Here is an 18905-nt window from a genome sequence, read left to right on the forward strand (position 1 = left end):
CACTTTGTTAAAAAGATCATCCTTTCCCTGTTGAAATTCAGTGGTACTTTGTGGTAAAGCAGGTGTTCATATTCGCGTGGGTCTATTTCTGGTCTCTCTTCTATTCTGTTAGTCAATTTGTCTATCCTTACGCCAATACCACACTGTTCTCATTACTGCAGCTTATAATAAGTCTTAATATCTAATAGTGTAACTCCTCCACCTGTGCTGTTATTCTTTTAATTGCCTTGGTTATTCAACTCCTTGGTACTTTCATATGCATTTTAGAACCTACTTTCCAATTTCCACAAAGAACTGCTGGGACTTTGATTAAGATTATACTCAATCTACAGACTAATCCTGGAAGAAGTGACATCTTAATAATGTTGACTTCCAAATCATGTACATGGTATTGTTTTGTGTTTTTTTAAATCTAGGCCTTCTTTAATTTTTCTTAGCAACATTTGTAGTTTTCAATGTAGAAGTTTTGCACATCTTTTGCTAGATTTGTTCCTACGTATGTTGGTTTTTTTAATGATAGTATAAATGGTAACTGTCTTCTTTTCTTTTTTAAAAAGATTTAATTTATTTTTAGAGAGGGGGAAGGGAAGGAGAGAGAGGGAGAGAGACATCAGTGTGTGGTTGCCTCCCGAGCGCCTCTCAATGGGGACCTGGCCTGCAACCCAGGCATGTGCCCTGACTGGGAATTGAACCAGTGACCCGTTGGTTTGCAGCCCATGCTCAATCCACTGAGCTACACCAGCCAGGGCAACATCTTATTTTCTGATGTTTGTTGTGTATGAGAATTGAGATAGTGGTCATCAGGGAAGTACAAATCAAAAATACATATCACCTCACATCTATTTGAACGGCTAAGTATCAAAAAAACAAGAAATAGTGAGGTTGTGGAGAAAAGGGAACCCTGTGCACTGTTGGTGGGAATGCAGACCGGTGCAGCCACTGTGGAAAACAGTGTGGAGGTTTAAAAAATTAAATATTGAATTACCATATGTTTCAGCAGTTCCACTTCTGGGTATTTATCTGATGAAAACAAAACACTAACTCAGAAAAGATACAGGCACCCCATGCTCACTGCAGCGCGGTTTACAACAGCCAAGAAATAGAGGCAACCTCAATGTCTATCAATAAATTAATACAGAAAATGTGAGACACATACACAATTATTATTGAGCCACACAAAAGAAAATCTTGACATTTGAGACAACACTGATGGACATTAAGAGCATTATGCTAAATAAAATAAGCCAGACAAAGAAAGATAAAGTAACACATAATCTCACATGTTGTGGAATCTAAAATGAAACCCTGAACTCACAGACACGGAAAACAGACTGGTGGTTGCTAGAGGCGGGGGTAGAAGGCACATGAAACGGGTCAAAGGGGTTAAAGGTTCAAACTTCTAGTTATAAAATAAGTCACAAGGAGGTATGTACAGCACAGTGAAGTTCTCATCACAAGAAGAGAAAACTTCGTAACTGTGTGGCAATGAGTGCTAACTCGACTTACTGCAGTGATGACGTCACAACAGATGGTCCTCAACTTACAATTGTTTGACGTATGATTTTTAAATTTTACAATGGTGTAGAAGCAATATGCATAATAAATGAGATTAAACACATTATAAAATAGGCTTTGTGTTAGATGACTTTACCCAACTGAAGGCTAATATCATTGTTCTGAGCATGTTTAAGGTAGGCTAGGCTAAGCTATGATGTATTAAATGCATTTTTGATTTTTGAGATTTTCAACTTACGATGGGTTTATCAGCATGTAACCCCATCAAAAATCAAGTAGCTTCTGTGTATACAAATACTGAATCACTATGCTGTATACCCGAAACTAATATAACATTATATGTCAAATATAACAAAAATATTCTTGTGCTCTGTAATAGCCTAAGATGGCAAGTATAGTAAAATTATTCGTGAACACTTAAATTTAGTTATTTTTACAGAATTGTTAGAAATAATAAAAATAAATAGGACAACCAAAGAAGATAACTGATGTTTTCTGTTACCCCAACAATCTTTAAACTGCACATATTAACTTTAACAGTTTGAAAGATTTGTGTTTTTACTCATATATAATGGTATCATCTGTGAATGACTATTTTACTTCCTTTTTCTAATTTTATACATTTTGTTTTTTTCTTAGCTTATTACACCAGCTAGTACTTCCAATAAAATGTTGAACTAAGTGGTGATAGTGAACATACTTGCTTTGTTCCTGAACTTGGCAGGGTAGGGGGAGGCAATGAATATTTAAGCAGTAAGTATGATGTTTGTAGATACAAATATCTCTTCTATTCCTATTTGAATAGTTTTTATCACGAAAGAGTGTTAAATTTTATTAAATTGTTTTTATACATCTATTAAGATGATCACAATACTTCTTTGTTCTACTAGGGTGTTGAATTACAATGGTCACTTTTGAATGTGAAGCCACCTTATAATACTAAGCTAAACCCTACATGCTCATGATATATTACCATCTTCATTTATCACTAGATTCAGTTTACTAATATTTAAGATTTTTACATCTAAGTTTGTGATATAATTCTCTTTCCTGATAATAATTATATTGGGTTCTAACCTCATAAAATAAGTGTGATGTATGCCTCTATTTCTTGGCTGTTGTAAACTGCGCTGCAGTGAGCATGGGGTGCCTGTATCTTTTTTGAGTTAGTGTTTTGTTTTCATCAGATAAATACCCAGAAGTGGAACTGCTGAAACATATGGTAATTCAATATTTAATTTTTTAAACCTCCACACTGATTTCCACAGTGGCTGCACCGGTCTGCATTCCCACCAACAGTGCACAGGGTTCCCTTTTCTCCACAACCTCACTATTTCTTGTTTTTTCAGACTAAGGCTTTATCAATTTTATCAATCTTTAAAAAAGAATCAACTCAGCATTTTAAAATTTTGTCTATTTTATATTTTATGTTTCACTGATTTTGGCTCATATCTTGGCAATGATAATGCCTGCTGTTAAATCTATCTGAGCTCATAATTCAGTTATGTTTTTTAGTTCTAAACTTACCATTTTTTTAGTGCTTTTTAGTTTTCTGGTACAATTCTGAAGCGTTCCTTTTATTCCTGAGCATATACAACATGGTAATTTTAAAGGCTGTATCAGGTCATTTCATTACCTAGGTCTCCTTATGGAAGGGTCTGTATGTTGGTTGTTGTTTCTCTTGATTTTTGATGTTACCTTATTTTGTCATGTGGCTGGGTATTATTATTATTATTATTATTATTATTATTATTATTCACAGACTCAGAACAGTTTTACATTTACAGAAAATTTTAACATGATGTAGAAAGGCCACATATATTCTCTCCCTTAACTCAGTTTCCCCATTAGCACCTTACATTGGTGTGGTACAGTTGTTAAAATTGATGAACCAACATTGATACATTATTATTAATTAACATACACAGTTTACATTATGTTTCATTCTGGGCTGTATAGTTCTGTGGGTTTTGTCACATGCACAATGTCCTGGACCCACTGTTACAGTATCAGACAGAATAGTATCACTACCCTAAAACTTCCCGTGCTTTACCTGCTCATCCGTAGCCACTACCCCTGGTAACTACAAATTCATTTTTTCTGTCTCCATAGTTTTGGCTTTTCCAAAATGTCATACAGTTGAAATCACACAGAATATAGTCTTTTCAGACTAGCTTCTTTCACTTAGCAATATATATTCAAGGTTCCTCCATATCTTTGAATGGGTTGCTTGATAGCTCATTTCTTTTTATCAAAGAATGATATTCCATTATTTGATCTAACACAGATTTTTTTTTATCCATTCACCTATTGAAAGCTATCTTGGTCGATTCTAAGTTGTGGCAATGATGAATAAAGCTGCTATAAACATTTGTGTGCAGTGTTTTGATGTGAACATAAGTTTTCAACTCATTTCAATACCTAGGAGCATGACTGCTAGATTATATAGTAAAACCATGTTTAGCTTTGAGAGAATTGCAAAATGGTACAGAATGGCTGTACCATTTCGTAATCCCACCAGCAATGAATGAGAGTTCCTGTTGTTCAAATACTTGCCAGTATTTGGTACTGTCAGTGTTTTGGATTTTGGTCTCTATATTTTTATTTAGAGCTGCATATTACATATAAAAATTGGGAAAGTAATGTAAAGCCTACAGTGTTATTTTCCCTTAAGGTAGATTTACATCTGTCTTTTGGGCAGCTAGGAACACCAGCCACATGGATAAATAATCTAGTTATAAGGACAGAGATGAGCTGAAGCTGTGCGTCGGTACATGAACGGCCAGACATACCCTTCCACAGTCCCAACTGAAGCGCACCTGAGAGGGAACCTGAGTCCCTCTCTCTGGCAGACTCTGAACTTCAATTTTTGTTCCTCAAGCCTGGGAGGTGGTCAGAAGTTTTGCTTCACTTTTCAGCTGTCTCTTTTAAGAGAATCAGCAGTGTGCACTATGGGAAAAGCAACCCAAATGCCTTGTGCACCGCTCTAGGTTTCCCACACCTCCAAGGTAGCTGATCCTTCTCCACCCTTCATGTGGATATTTTTAGAAATATTTATATTCAAATCTTCTCATTCTCATGTGGAGAACTGATCCACATATTTCCTAAAGTCTGTAAGGGTATCTTATAACTCCATTAGCAAAAGCATACACTCTTCTTAGTTATTTTACCTCAATTAATAGAAGACATTTTAAATATGGTGATGCTTAATACTTCATTATTATATGACTATATAAACCTGCAATCTTAAAGTCTAGTTATATTTCTCCATTTATATTGTTCATTTAAACTGTAATATAATACAATTTTTTTACTTTCATTATCAAGAAATCTTAATTGAACACACACACACACACATGCAGAGAAAGAGAGAAAGAGGAAATATAAAATATAGGGATTTCTGAAGGGAATTCCAGTCTGTAAGTACAAAGTCAGGAGAGCATGCTTTCTACAAAGGATAAAAAGTGAACTAAGGAGAATCTAATTCTATAGGGATGTGGATGCATTTGAAGGTTTTCCAGCAGGGAAATGTGTAAAAAAGCATTGTTTGAGAAGATTCATATGGCATCAGTGTGTAGGATAGATTCTGAAGTTTGTCTTTTAAGAGGTACACCTGGAAATAGGCTTCCTGAAGACTGGGCTCCCGGCAATGTCCTCACGCCCATCAGTGTAGAAACCACCACTTACTGAGCACTTACTATGTACCAGGAACTGAGCTAGAATGCAGTAAGAACATTGGTTGGTTAGGTGGTTGACTAAAAGACCTGGTAAATGTCTTAGGTTCCTTCCCTATAATCATTTCTTTACAGACACCCTCATTACCTTGATCCAAGTCTCCCTCTTCTTCAAACTCACCTGGAAAATCTCTGACCCTGTTAAACACAACCCTATTGACCATTCCTGGACCTATGCAACTGAACACAGTTGACAAACACACAACTATGCTGACGGGTCTACCTTATGTCAACCACCACCAACTTCAGATGGACCCTTGTGCTACCTGGCAACCCCACTAAATTTCCCCAATCTAATCACCGTCCCTAACTCACACTATTCTCTTGTAACTTCTTTTCTTTCCTCTAATCTCTAACATCTCCATCCTTCATTCTGAGCTGATGACCCTGTTTCTTTTTGCACTAAGAAAACAGCAGTCAGCAGAGAATCTCTACACATTTCCACTACTTCTGTCCAGTTACCATAAATTTATAATGATATATTTTGTCTTTTTCCCAGTTATCATAGATACACTGTGTTCCTATCCCTCTCACCTCTGATTTGCATCTAAGACCCTTCTGCCTATTACAGGATATCATTACTGCAAATCAATTTTCCCCTTGCTACTGAAGCATCCTATAATCCCCACTCCTCTTAGTCCTTCTACATACCAAACAGACTGCTCACTTTCTCTTTTACTTGCTCACACTCCGTCTGTCTGGAACCGTCCTGCCCTCCATGTAAAACATGGCATCCTCCTTCCTTTCTTTTAGGTCTCTCAAATGTCACCTTAACAGAGAAACCTTCCTGACCACATACATAAAATACATAAAACAACATTCTCTCCCATCCCTCTTTTTTCCTCACAGCACATTCCTCCACCTGTTATGTATTTGTTTCTTTACTCTCTGTCTCCCACCCACTACAATGTAAACTCCCCAGTACTGGGGTCTTTATTTCTGTATTCCTGTGAATAAAAGTTACCTGGTACCTAGTAGGTACTCAGTAAATTTGTTGAATAAATTGGCTAACTAAATACAGAGAAACCTTGTAGTGAAGAGAGTCTAAGCTAGGATGTTAGCAATAGAAATAAAAAGAAATGGTTTAGGAGGAAATGTGAGAGACATCATACAGGAAGAATTCACATGCTCCAGTGACTGTGTGAGATTGAATAGTGTCTCCCAAATATTCCTGTCCACCCAGAACCTCACACTGTAACTCTGATATAATACATGCATTTGACCTTTGTCCTGGGTTTCTGGCACAGAGATGCTAAAACCCTTGGAATATCCTGATCACCAGCATTTTAAACTGTGCGTCTGAGAGTTTTGCTATTTCTTCGTCGCTTAGATTTATAGGCTCTGGGGCTTTGAGATCTTCTTGAGCCATTTTTGGTCTGTTCGTACCCATTAAGTACGAGGACAGATAAAATGCTTCTCAGATAAGATCAAATTCAAGGAGTTCATCATCACCAAGCCCTTATTATATGAAATATTAAAGGGGCTTATCTAAGAAAAAGAAGTTAACAAAACATGAACAGTGAAAGGACAGCAAACTCACAGTTATTAACAACCACACCTAAAACAAAAGCAAACTAAAAGGACAGCTAGATCAGGAGTGGAAACATAGAAATGAAGATCTCAAGGAGGGTTAGCAACAGGGGAGTGGGAGGAGGAGAAGGGGGGAGAAGGCACAGAAAATAAGTAGCATAGACGGTAGATAGAAAATAGATGGGGGGGGCAAGAATAGTATGGGAAATATAGAATCTAAAGGACTTGAGACACATGTTCATGAACTAAAGGGGGGGAATGGTGGGGATGGGGGGTAGGGTGGAGGGGAATGAAGGGGGAATAGAACAACTGTAATGGCATAATCAATAAAAAAATAAATTTAAAAAAATAATAAAAATAAATAAATAAAACCCTTGGAATAATTTCCAGCATGAGAGGAGTGGCTTTTGTTCCTCATAACCAGCCCTTTTCCATCACACCCGAGTTTAGGCTACTGAGGTGACTTAGGGCGGGGCCACTGGAGAGTCTTGAGATGGGGCTGGTCACCAGACCAAGGGTAAGAGGACGAGAACCTTCAGCTCCACCCCCTACCCCTTACTCCCCACCTCTACTTCTGGAAGGGAGGATAGAGATTAATCTCCTTAAAAACCCTCGCACAAGGAGACCCAGAAAGCTCCCAAGCTGGTGAATACACTGATTCACTGTGAAGGCATTAAAGCCCCACGCCTCCCCTCTTACATAGCGTACCCTATGCTTCTCTTCTACTTGGTGTTCCTTAGTTGTATCCCTTAAAATAAACTGGTAAATATAAGTAAAATATTGTCATAAATTCTGTGAGATAGTCTATCAAATTATCAAACCTAAGGAGAGAGTCATGTGAATTCCTAACTTACAGCCAATTGGTCAAAAGTACTGGTGGCTTAGGAACTGGCATCTGACCTGAGGGAAGTCTTGTGAGGCCAAACCTTTAACTCGTGGAATCTGACGTAGTATCAGAATTTAAATGATGTAGGACACCCAGGTGGTGTCCGGAGTATTAGAAAATCGGTTGGTGGTGCTGGAAAATACTCTAAAGTGACCTTACTTGAAAAAAGGATCTTTACAGACATAATCAAGTTAAGACGAGGTTAAACTGGATTAGGAGGGGCCCTAAACGCAATATGATGGTGTCCTTATAAAAAGAAATTTGGGCACAGGCACACAGGGAGAACACCTTGTAAAAGTGGATGCAGAAAGTGAAGTGATGTATCTAAGAGCCAAGAAACACCAAGGCCTGCTGGCAGCCAGCAGAGCACGGAGGGAGGCCTGCAGCAGATGCTCCTCTGGACGAAGCACGGCCCTACTTGCATTTAGATTTTGGACTTCCAACCTCCAGAACAAAGATAGAATAAATTTCCATTGTTTTAAGCAACTTATTAAAAAAAGACCACACAGGTTTTAGTAATTTGTTATGGCAGCCCTAGGAAGCTAATACAGCTATTGACTAGATTTGGGGGAAAGGCTGAATGAAGCCTCAGTGATTGAAAGGATGATGTTCTACTGGAAGACATGCAAGTACAAAGGGCCAAGTGCCTGTAAGGGGTGACTTTCATTTTGACTTCAGCTGTCAAATACAATCACAGGATAGTCAAATGAATGCCTTAGTGTCCCAAACATTCCAACACAAAGGAGTAATAGAAAAAGCAACAGAATATTGATACAAGAATCAGAGCTGGGATTCCTCTTCTATCACCTAACCAAATTCAATGAACACTTTTTAAAAAAGATTTTATTTACTTTTAGAGAGAGGGAAAAGGAGGGAGAAAGAGGAGGAGAGAAACATTTATGTGTGAGAGAAATGATATCAGTTGCCTCTCACATGTGCCCCGACCAGGGACCAAACTCACAACCCAGGTATGTGCTCTTGACCAGAAACTGCACTGGTGATCTTTTGCAAGATGATGCCCAACCAGCTGAGCCACACTGGTCAGGGCTCCAGGACTCTTACATAATCATGCTTAAAGACCACATATCTCTGAGACCTTCCTTTTCCTGTGGCTTCTACCACACCACAGTACAGCTTCTACCTCTGTGACCATTCTCCTGTAAATCAAACTCCTCTTTTAAGTCGGCTTAGTTCTTAGTCCTCTTATAAATCTGCCATCATCTCCAAACTCTCAAGTGTCTATACATCTCTAATCTGAATGACTCATCTCCCAGCCTTACATCCCACAATTTCTTGTTATCTATACAATATCTTCACTTAGGAGTCCAGGACATATCTACATGGATACACAGCCATCATTTCATATCTGACACGTTTTTAGTCAAATGTATCTTCTTTTTCTACTCAAATGACACATGTTCTTAATTCCATTATATAACACTAATTGTACCCTCTTGTGGATAAAATACTTCCATTTTTTCTCTTCCTTCTTATTTAGCACAATTGGTTATAATTTTTTTCTTCAGAATACTTCTGGAAGTTACCCTTCATGTTCATTCCTATACCCCAAGACCAAATTCCAGACTTCTTACCTTATTTTAAATATACTATAATAGCTTCCTAACTGGCCTCCCTGTCTTCCAGCTTTCTCCTCTCTGGCACATTAGTGCTGAAACATTTGTGTGCACCTGGGAGTGATTAATAATATTTTTTAGGTATTGCACATTATCTTATTTCTCCAATTAGATTATATGGTTAATGAAGGCAAAAATTAATCATGGCTTTTATTTTCCCCTCAGCATAAATACCAGGCCACACAACATAGTCAACAGGTATTTTACAACTTCAAGACTATGATTCATTAAAAAAAATTCAGTACCAGGTTAGATACCAGTATCTAACCAGGAATTATTTCAGAGCTATACCTTTGAGTAAAATTACAAGCTGTCCCTTTAAGTGACTTAAAAGGAAAAGCACAACTCACTGCGCTCACACTAGACCTACCCTCACCTCCACACTTGGACCAGGTGTGGAGAAACCAGAGAGAGGGAGGTTCACGGAAGCACGTCCTGACTCCAGATACCTGGTCAAACTTCTCCAAAAAAATCATCACAGCAAATATCATTACCCAAGACTCTGTCAAAAAACACTTAGCAGAAGTGATCTAAGCTTTGTACTTACAAGGTTGGAGTCATAAAAAAAACAATGAGGCACCTTATCTAGCCCGTGGGAAAAAATAAAGCTGCTATCCCCCCAGTTACAAGAACCTCTCATAGGAAAGTAGCTCTAAATAATTATGCTTTCTATCCTAGAGTTAAAATTTGGTGACTTGTTTTAGTCTTCCTGCATACAATAGTTATAATTTTTGTCCTTTAAAGAACCTAAAATGTCTGTTGCACTCTTATGAATTATATTTATTTAATTATAGCCAACATTTTCATATCTTTAATGTGAGTGGGGAAGAGAGTTTGAGGTAAAGAAATAATTTTCATAGTGATTATTTTGCCACAAGAAATAACACTCATGTGTACTATGCCAACCATAAAGAGAAAAACAGTAAAGTATTTGGAATCAAAGAAAGTGGGAAAATAAAAGAGTAATAGTGCCCCCAAAAAAGCAAAGGATTGAGACTAGAAAAGACGCATAGGTTTTAGTCACAGCAATGATTCGTATTAGTCAAGTGATCTTGGCTAACTACCATTTTAGTTTCCTAATCTGAAAAATCACCTGAATGCTAAATTCCTCCCAGCCCTAAAATTATAAATACTTCAAGTTGTAAGCCCTTAGGGCAGTGTCCTACATGGTGGGACAGGTCTCGGTCACGATTATTCACTTAGTTGAGCCTAGACAATTTCTATGGCTTCAAACCATAATCCACACATCACACTTTAAAAAGTGAAATGAATATTTACTATGCTCATACCCATCATTTGGCAGATATTTCAGTAAGAGAATAATTCATCCTAGATCACAATATTAATAAAAGGTTATTTTGCAGGCTTCTTAAAATATCATCTCCTCTCTTTCTGGTATACCTGCGATTAACTGATAATCTCTCTCACCACTGGATGTCACTTGTGCTCCAACGGAAGTCAACCCTAACCTCAATAATTAGAATCTGATATTTAAGATACTTATCTCTAAAACCTCAACACAAACATTGCTCTGTAGAAGATCAAATCTGCTCTTATAATTTCTAGTGATCTCCAGCTCACATCTGGCTTTAGTGGCTTTGAGGCATCAAACGGTAAAAGAAAGCGTAAGTAGAATTTCTAAGCATTCCAAGCAATAAGAAAATTCACTGATATCCCAACAATACCCATACAAAGCTCAGTACTTCCCTGGCCTGAAAGATAGAAAAGTGATACACACAGGGAAAAACAACAACACAAGCATTTATATTTGATTGTAAAACACTGGAATTCCCATTTGTAAATGCTATTTTCTAATCTCAATGTTACATTACTTTTAGCATCCCATAATGCTAAAATGTCATGTTTAAATATCAAACATCAGTAAAATCTCAGTTTTAATTATACACTTTATTCTCCTAAAGTAGTTAGTTACGTTCTACTCTGTATAAATCACTCCAACGAGAACCACGTGCCTTTTTCTGCGCAGTTGCAGCTCGCTGCAGTTTCTCCTTGGCCTGATTATACCTCTCCTCTCTGTCTGTAATGCGTTCATGAAGCTTATGCTTTTCTTCCAACCACTGTATCTGTTTCTCTTCCAATGTCCTGTCGGAAGTATATGGATGTAAAACATGGATGTTAACTCTTAGGATTAAACAAATATTATCACAAGTATAATCAAACTTACTACTTATAAGGCATTCAGAAAAATAATACAGATATTTGAAGTAAGAAATGTATTGGTTTACTTAAAGAATAAAGAAGTTGTTCTTTAAGGGTTTTCATAATACTGTGGTCAGGGAGAATTTTAAAGGGCTGTCTTCTCTAAATGTCTTTTTTTTTTTAAATTCAGAAGTCTATAAAGCTGATTTTCTAGAAAGAGAAAGTGCATTACCTCAGACTCACTATATATTGTCAAAGGGTATTTGTAAGTAGCTCCTAAAACACGTTCAACATGGAATCATTATTGATGTAATTACATAAAACATAGCAGAAAAAAATAGTTGTATATTAAAAAAAAAAGCAAACCCTACTTTTCAACTTCTAGTTGTGCTTTTTCAGCTTGGCTTCTTAAATTTCGGCATTCCTGTTTTAACCTCTCCACCATTTCCTTCAGTATTTGGTTTGAATTCAGCAATTCATTCTCTGATTGTGTAAGTGAGGTCACTTGGATCTGCAAACTACTGATTTGCTTAAGAGAAAAGAAAGAAGAGAAACGTTAAGGTCACTAAGAAAATTTAGTAGAATGTCAGAGAGGCAGAGGATACTATGCACCTTCCCTCACAAATGACCCACCCAACTGATGTGCCCGTGAAGACACTCTGAAATCAAACAATAAACAGCAGCATTCGGTTCCATCAGCATAGGATCATTTCTTAATAAAACCAGAAACAATGAACAACATATTCCTAAATCTGTCACCGAGTCCTCTTCTCTTCTAAAAATAAGCAGGCTGGCAGAGGTCCTGGGAGTGGGGAGAAGGTTTATTAGAGGAAAACAGAGATTTACCTTTACCTGGGAGTATTTTGCCCATGAAGAGTAGCTACATGCATTACTTGTGTTATTGTGTTCTGCTCTATCGTGCTTCACAGATCTTGTACTTTTTTTTTTTTTTTTTACAGATTCAAGGCAAGACCCCCCCCACCCCAGCAAAGATATTCTGACTCAGTTTACTGCACTATCTGCTTTATTGCAGTGGTCTGGAACAGAACCCTCAACATCTCCCATGTATACCTGTAATTATCTGGTTACAAATTAACAGGCTGGGAAGATTCACGTCACTTTTAAATTATGCCCAAATAATCTTCACTTGGGACACAGTATCACAAAGACCTCGTTTTTCTTTCACTATCATTTAACTCATAGCCATCCTCTGAGAGAAGTTTTGGAAGCAGAGAATCAAGAGCCTCAGGATTAAAGAACCAGTTACGAGACTCAACAGACAAAAGGAACCAGATTCCTGATGGTAGCAAAGCCAAATAAGACAGGACTATATATCCAAAGAGCAAGTGACAGCAGAGTAATATAAAATGGTATGTCTCAGATTTCTATTTTAGAATAAATTTCTCCATGAAGAACTATTCAAGTGTTTCTTTTTAACTGGAGTCGTAAATACTAAATCTGCATCACAGCTAACTGAACAAGCAACCTCCAAGGAACTTACTATTTCTCCTTAGATGACAGAAAGCCCAATGTCAATGATACTAGATAACTTCTCTCAGAGAAACATCAAACAAACATTATGCCCTTCTAGTTGAGACTTAAAAACTGTAACTTCATATGCAAAGCAATGCCAGCTACTGTGTACATACAAATCCTAAAAATGAAATTCTCACTACTTCATAATTTCAAAGGAAAAAAAAACCATTTAAACAAAAGAGAACATAGAATTCAGTAAAGAACACTTTTCAGTGTTCTGCATATATAAATCTTTCCTGAATCCAAGTAACTTTAGTTAAAATATAAACTCCCTTCCAAAAGTACAACTCTCAGATTTCCAAGATATATGAGGAATAGCTCACGGAATGAGAAACGTGAAGTTACAAGTCCAGCACACCAGGAACTTAAAAACCAGATGATTTTTCAAATCAATCTTCTTCCTTTTTTAAAAGATTGTATTTAGTTATTTTCAGTGAGAGGGGAAAGGAGAGAGAAAGACAGAGAAACACTGATGTGAGAGGGAAACGGCAGTTGGTCGCCTCTCGCACGCCCCCACCAGGGACCTGGTGCGATGGAGGCATGTGCCCTGACCGGGAATCGAACCGGTGACTTTTCAGTTCACAGGTTGGTGCCACACTAGCCAGGGCTTAATTTTCAAAATTCAGAATATCAAAATACCATCCTTTAAACTATAATTTAAAAAATTCATCATGGGCCACAACGTATAAACATCTTAAGAAAAACAGCACTTAACAAAAGAAGTTCACTAGAATTTAAAGAGGTTTAAACACTTATCTTTACATATCAAGTTCATCAATACATTATCAACTGTAGTGATTATATTTTTAGAACATCGATATATAAAATCCAATAAAGATTCAGAATACAGGTTTTAAAAAGCACCTATAAAATACAGCTAAACATCATACCTGTTTCAGTTCAGAATTTTCATTTTTCTCTTTTTCCGCATTTTCAGTATTCACAATTTGCTGTTGAAGTTTTAACCTGAAAATCATAACCCAACCAAAGGCATTATTACTAAGGATCCACAGTCCATATAGTTCACTGAATTAGAGAACCATTTTTACGGAGTCGCTTCACTAACACGAGGCACTGTGCTTTGAAAACTGGTAGATAAAATGATAAAGATTTTGACTTCAGGCATTCAAATCGTGTTCACATATAACTAAAATTTAACATAAATTCCTGCTTTTGCTATGGAAAAATCTACAAACTGTGGTCATAGAGAAGATGAGAAATCAAGTCTGTCTAGGGAGATGAGAGAAAACTACCTGGAGATTAAAATCTGATGGAACGAAGTTTGATCGACATAGGGAACAGCCTGAGCAGATGGTCTTCAGTGGAAGAGCACATAATGAGTTGCTAAGGCATCAGAAAGTAATTCACTGTAGGAGGAGAAACTATACAACCACACAGTATTTTACAATTTACAAAATGCTTTTAGATATCCTGCTACTTCACTTTCACTCTACCAGGTTAGGGAGCTCCAAACTGTATCATTAATGCCTACCATAATATCATAATATAATGGGCTTTTAATTAAGGTGGGCCAATTTTCATTGCAGTAATTTCTCACAACAAACCTATAAGCATAAGCAGTTATCTTTATTGTTACAGTTTTACAGAAAAAAAAACATTAACACTTAACAAACTTAGGCCAAACCACATGGCTACCAAGTGGCCAAATCAAAAAAGGACCTAGGACTTCTGGCCAAGATGGAACTGTAGGTAAAAATGGCACTTGGCTCCTCACATAACCACATCAAAATTACAACTAAACTACTGGACAACCATCACTCATAACCACCAGAAATCAAGCTAAATGGAAGTCCTACAAATGTGGAATTGAAGAAGAAATCACACTGAGACTGGTAGGAGGGTGAAGATGCAAAACAGGCTGGTCCCACACCTCCATGGGGGGATAAAAACCGGGAGGGATGTCTCAGGAGGTAGGAATCCCAGCCCCACACTAGGCCACCCAACACGGGACTCCAGTGCCAGGAAGATGAATATCCATAACTTCTGCCTATAAAAACCAGTAGGGATAGAGGCGGTAGAAGACAGAAACTTCTAGACTCCCTGGCAGTTCCTTTTAAAGGTCCTCCCATACAAACTTACCCAGATTCACTCCCTCTGAGCTCCAGAGCAGGGACAGCAGATTGAAAGATACCAGAGACATACAGAGAGGAACTGACTTGCCCTCCCCTCAAAGCACTGGCTGATAGGTGCCATATCTGAGACTCCTACATGGGTCACACTTTTTGCCCCAACCTGGTGATTCTGTGAGGCCCTGCCCCACCCAACTTGTGGGCCCACCCAAGCTGTTTCCAGTGACTTTTCCATGTGAATGACTTGTCTTGGCTTATGCTTCAGATTTTTCTAAGTTCTCTCAAACAAACAGCATCTGGCTTCAGTGAACCCTGTACCTCTCACTAAGTTGCCTCAGGCCCAGCACCAGCAGCAGCCAGCCTTGGTTCACAGCTTAGTCTTGAATGGGCACCTCCAAGACTAGAACCAAGTAGCAGCCATCCGCAGATCATTTTGTAGCTTATGCTGTGTGACCCCGGACAGAACACAGGAGGTGGCTGACCTTGGATGTGCCAACAGCAATCAAGGAGTCAAGACTCAACTACAACAGGAAGGTGTACACAGCTCACACAGAAGGTGCACCTTGAACAATAGGGGAGGCTGTGCCACTGGACCCTACAAGGACACCTACTACATTAGGCCACTCTACCAAGCCAGGAGACAGAGCAGCTCTACTTAATACATTGACACGAACACAGGAAGATTGCCAAAATGAGGAGACAAAGAAACATACCCCAAATAAAAGAACAGAACAAAACTCCAGAAAAAGAACTAAACAAAATGGAGACAGACAATCTACTAAATGCAGAGTTCAAAACACTGGTTATAAGGATGCTCAATGAACTCAGTGAGAATCTCAACAGCATAAAAAAGATACCATCAGAAATGAAGAAAATACTAATTTAAATAAAGAACAATTTACAGGGAATCAGCAGCACAGTGGATAAAGCTGAGAATCTAATCAGTTACTTGCAGTGACCTGGAACACAAGGGAGCAAAAAATAACCAAACAGAACAGCAAGAAGAAAAAAGAATCCAAAGAAATGAGATAGTGTAAGGAGCCTCTAGAACGACTTCAAACAGACCAACATTTGCATCATGGCAGTACCAGAAGGAGAAAAGAGAGCAAGAAACTGGAAGCCTATTTTAAATACAATGACAGGAGTTCCAGTCAAGAGAGAAGCAGAGGTAGATATACTTTGTCTCCTCACACAACCACAGAAAGAATTACAACCAGATCTCAAAACAAATAAAACCCAGAACCATCAGAAAATTAAGCTGTATGGAAGTCCTACAACCAAGAATTTAAAGAAGCCGCATTCATCCATACAGGTAGGAGTGGCAGAGTCACGGAGACAGACACAGAGGTGTTACGGTGCAGAGAGGCACTGCATATGGTGGATAAAAATTGAGAGGGACACCTTGGGAAGTATTGTTCTCAGCACCAGGCCAGACGACACAGTGTAGGATTCCAAGCGCCAGGCTCTGGCTGTAAAAACCAGTGGGAGTTGGGACAGCAGAAAAAACTTCTAGATTTTTGCCACTTAAAGGGCCCACACAGACTTAGAATGTATACAAACCCACCCACTCTGGGTTTTACCACCAGAGAAGCAGCTGGAAGGGTACCAGTTGCATATAGAAAATGGATAAAGTGACTGGAAACAGGGCAAGTGCCAGGCAAACCTCCAGAAGCCAGGAAGGGGCACTGTCCCCTCTCCAATCCCTACTACCACACACAGCCACAAAACAGTGAAGCTGGTTGCCCCGCCCTGGCAATATCTAAGGCAATTACCTATTGCACAATTTACAAGTGCCTTTTCTACATAGGCCATACTACTAAATAGAGTAAAAAGCAGCTCTACCTAAAACACTGAAACAAATATAGGGAGGCTGTCAAATTGAGGAGACAAAGAAATATGGCTGAAATGAAAGAACAGAACAAGTCCCCAGAAAAATAACTAAGTGAAACAGCAATAGTCAATCAGATGCCAATCAAAACACTGGTGATCGCAATCCTCAGAGAACTCACTGACTACAATAACAAAATAAAGGAAGAAATGAAGCTTACACTAAGTAAAATAAAGAAAAATCCACACGGAACTAATAGTGAAAAGAAGGAAGCCAGGGTTCAAATCAACAATTTGGAACATAAGGAAGAAATAAAGATTCAACCAGAACAGAAACAAGGAAAAAAAAAAAACAAACCGATAAGAATAGGCTTAGGAACCTCTAGGATAACTTTAAACATACCAACATCTGAATCATAGAGATGTCAAAAGGAGAAGGGGAAGAGTAAGAACTTGAAAACTTATTTGAAAAAATAATGAAAGAAACCTTTGCTAATCTGATTAAAGAAATAAACATACAAGTCAAGAAAGTACAGAGTCCCAAACAAGTTGGACCCAAAGAGGCCCACACCAAGATAATCATAATTAAAATGCCAAAGGTTAAAGATCAAGAGAGAATCTTAGAAGCAGCAAGACAAAAGCAGTGAATAACCTACATAGGAGTTCCCATAAGATTATAAGCTGATTTCTCAAAAGAAACTTTACAGGCAAGAAGGGACTGGAAAGAAGTATTTTAAGTCATGAAAAGCAAAGACCTACAACCTAGATTATTCTATCAAGCAAAACTATCACTTAGAATGGAAGGGTAGATAAAGTGCTTTCCAGACAAGGCAAAGCTAGAAGAGTTTATCATCACCAAGCCATTATTACAAGAAATGTTAAATGGACTTATTTAAGAAAAAGAAGATCAAAACCATGAACATTAAAAGGCAACAAATTCACAACTATCAACAACTGAATCTTAAAAAAAAAGAAGAACTAAGCAAATAACCAGAACGGGAACGGAATCATAGGTCTGGAGATCATTTGGAGGGTTATTAGCTGGGAAAGAGAAGGGGAAGAATGGGAGAAAAGTTGAGGAGATTAAGAAGCATAATTAGTAGGAATAAAATAGACATGGGATGTTAAGAATAGTATAGGAAGTAGAGAAGCCAAAGAACTCATACATAACCCACGGACATGAACTTTGGTAGGGGTGGAATGCTGGAAGTAAGGGGGCTACTAGGCAGAGGGGGGAAGTGGGACAACTGTAATAGTACAATGAATAAAATATATTTAAAAATAATGACAGAAAACTTTCTTAACTTGGTGAAGGAAATAGACATACAAATCCAGGAAACGCAGACTTCCGAACAATATGAACCTAAGCAGGCCCACACCAAGACAGATCATAATTAAAATGCCGAAGGTTAAGTATAAAGAGAATCTTAAAAGCAGTAAGAGAAAATAGGTTGTACAAGGGAGTTCCCATTAGAATGTCAGCTGATTTCTCAAAAGAAACTTTGCAGGCAAGAAGGACTGGCAAGAAATATTCAAAGTAATAAAAAGCAAGGACCTTCAACCAAGATCACCCTGCCCAGCAAAGCTATTATTTAGAATAGAAAGACAAAGAGCTTCCCAGACAAGAAAACGCTTGTCCATCACCAGCAAACCAGTATTACATGAAATGTTAAAGGGTGTGCTTTAAGAACATCAAAAATATGAATAATAAAATGGCAATAAATGCATATCTGTCAACAACTGGATGTAAAAAACTTAATAAACAAGCACAAGAGAAACAGAATAAAAAATACTGAGAGCATTTTGATGATTGCCAGGTGGAAACAGTGTTAGGGGGATGAGCAAAAGAAGTGAAGGGATTAAGAAGTACAAACTGGTAGTTACAGAATAGTCATGAGGATGTAAGGTACAGCGTAGGGAATAGAGTAGCCAAAGAACATATATGCCTGACCCGTGGATACAGACAACAGGAGGGGAGGGGGCACTGGGTGGA

At 38.0% G+C, this 18905-nt stretch overlaps 1 protein-coding gene across 6 annotated transcripts in view; it reads right to left on the reverse strand.

The window, feature by feature from the left end:
* The window catches only part of CEP83 (centrosomal protein 83), a 142706-nt gene that overhangs the window by 5953 nt on the left and 117848 nt on the right, over positions 1-18905 (reverse strand). For all 6 annotated transcript variants that reach the window (XM_053662186.1, XM_053662199.1, XM_053662194.1 and 3 more), the window contains 3 exons: positions 13886-13961; positions 11831-11988; positions 11273-11402 (listed from right to left, as the gene is read on the reverse strand). In XM_053662186.1, the coding sequence (XP_053518161.1) occupies positions 11273-11402; positions 11831-11988; positions 13886-13961 (364 nt within the window). The remainder of the gene's footprint in view (positions 1-11272; positions 11403-11830; positions 11989-13885; positions 13962-18905) is intronic.

This window comes from Artibeus jamaicensis, unplaced genomic scaffold (genome assembly GCF_021234435.1).
Source record: "Artibeus jamaicensis isolate MK-2021 breed Jamaican fruit bat unplaced genomic scaffold, CSHL_Jam_final contig_1028, whole genome shotgun sequence".
NCBI classification, from domain to species: domain Eukaryota; kingdom Metazoa; phylum Chordata; class Mammalia; order Chiroptera; family Phyllostomidae; genus Artibeus; species Artibeus jamaicensis.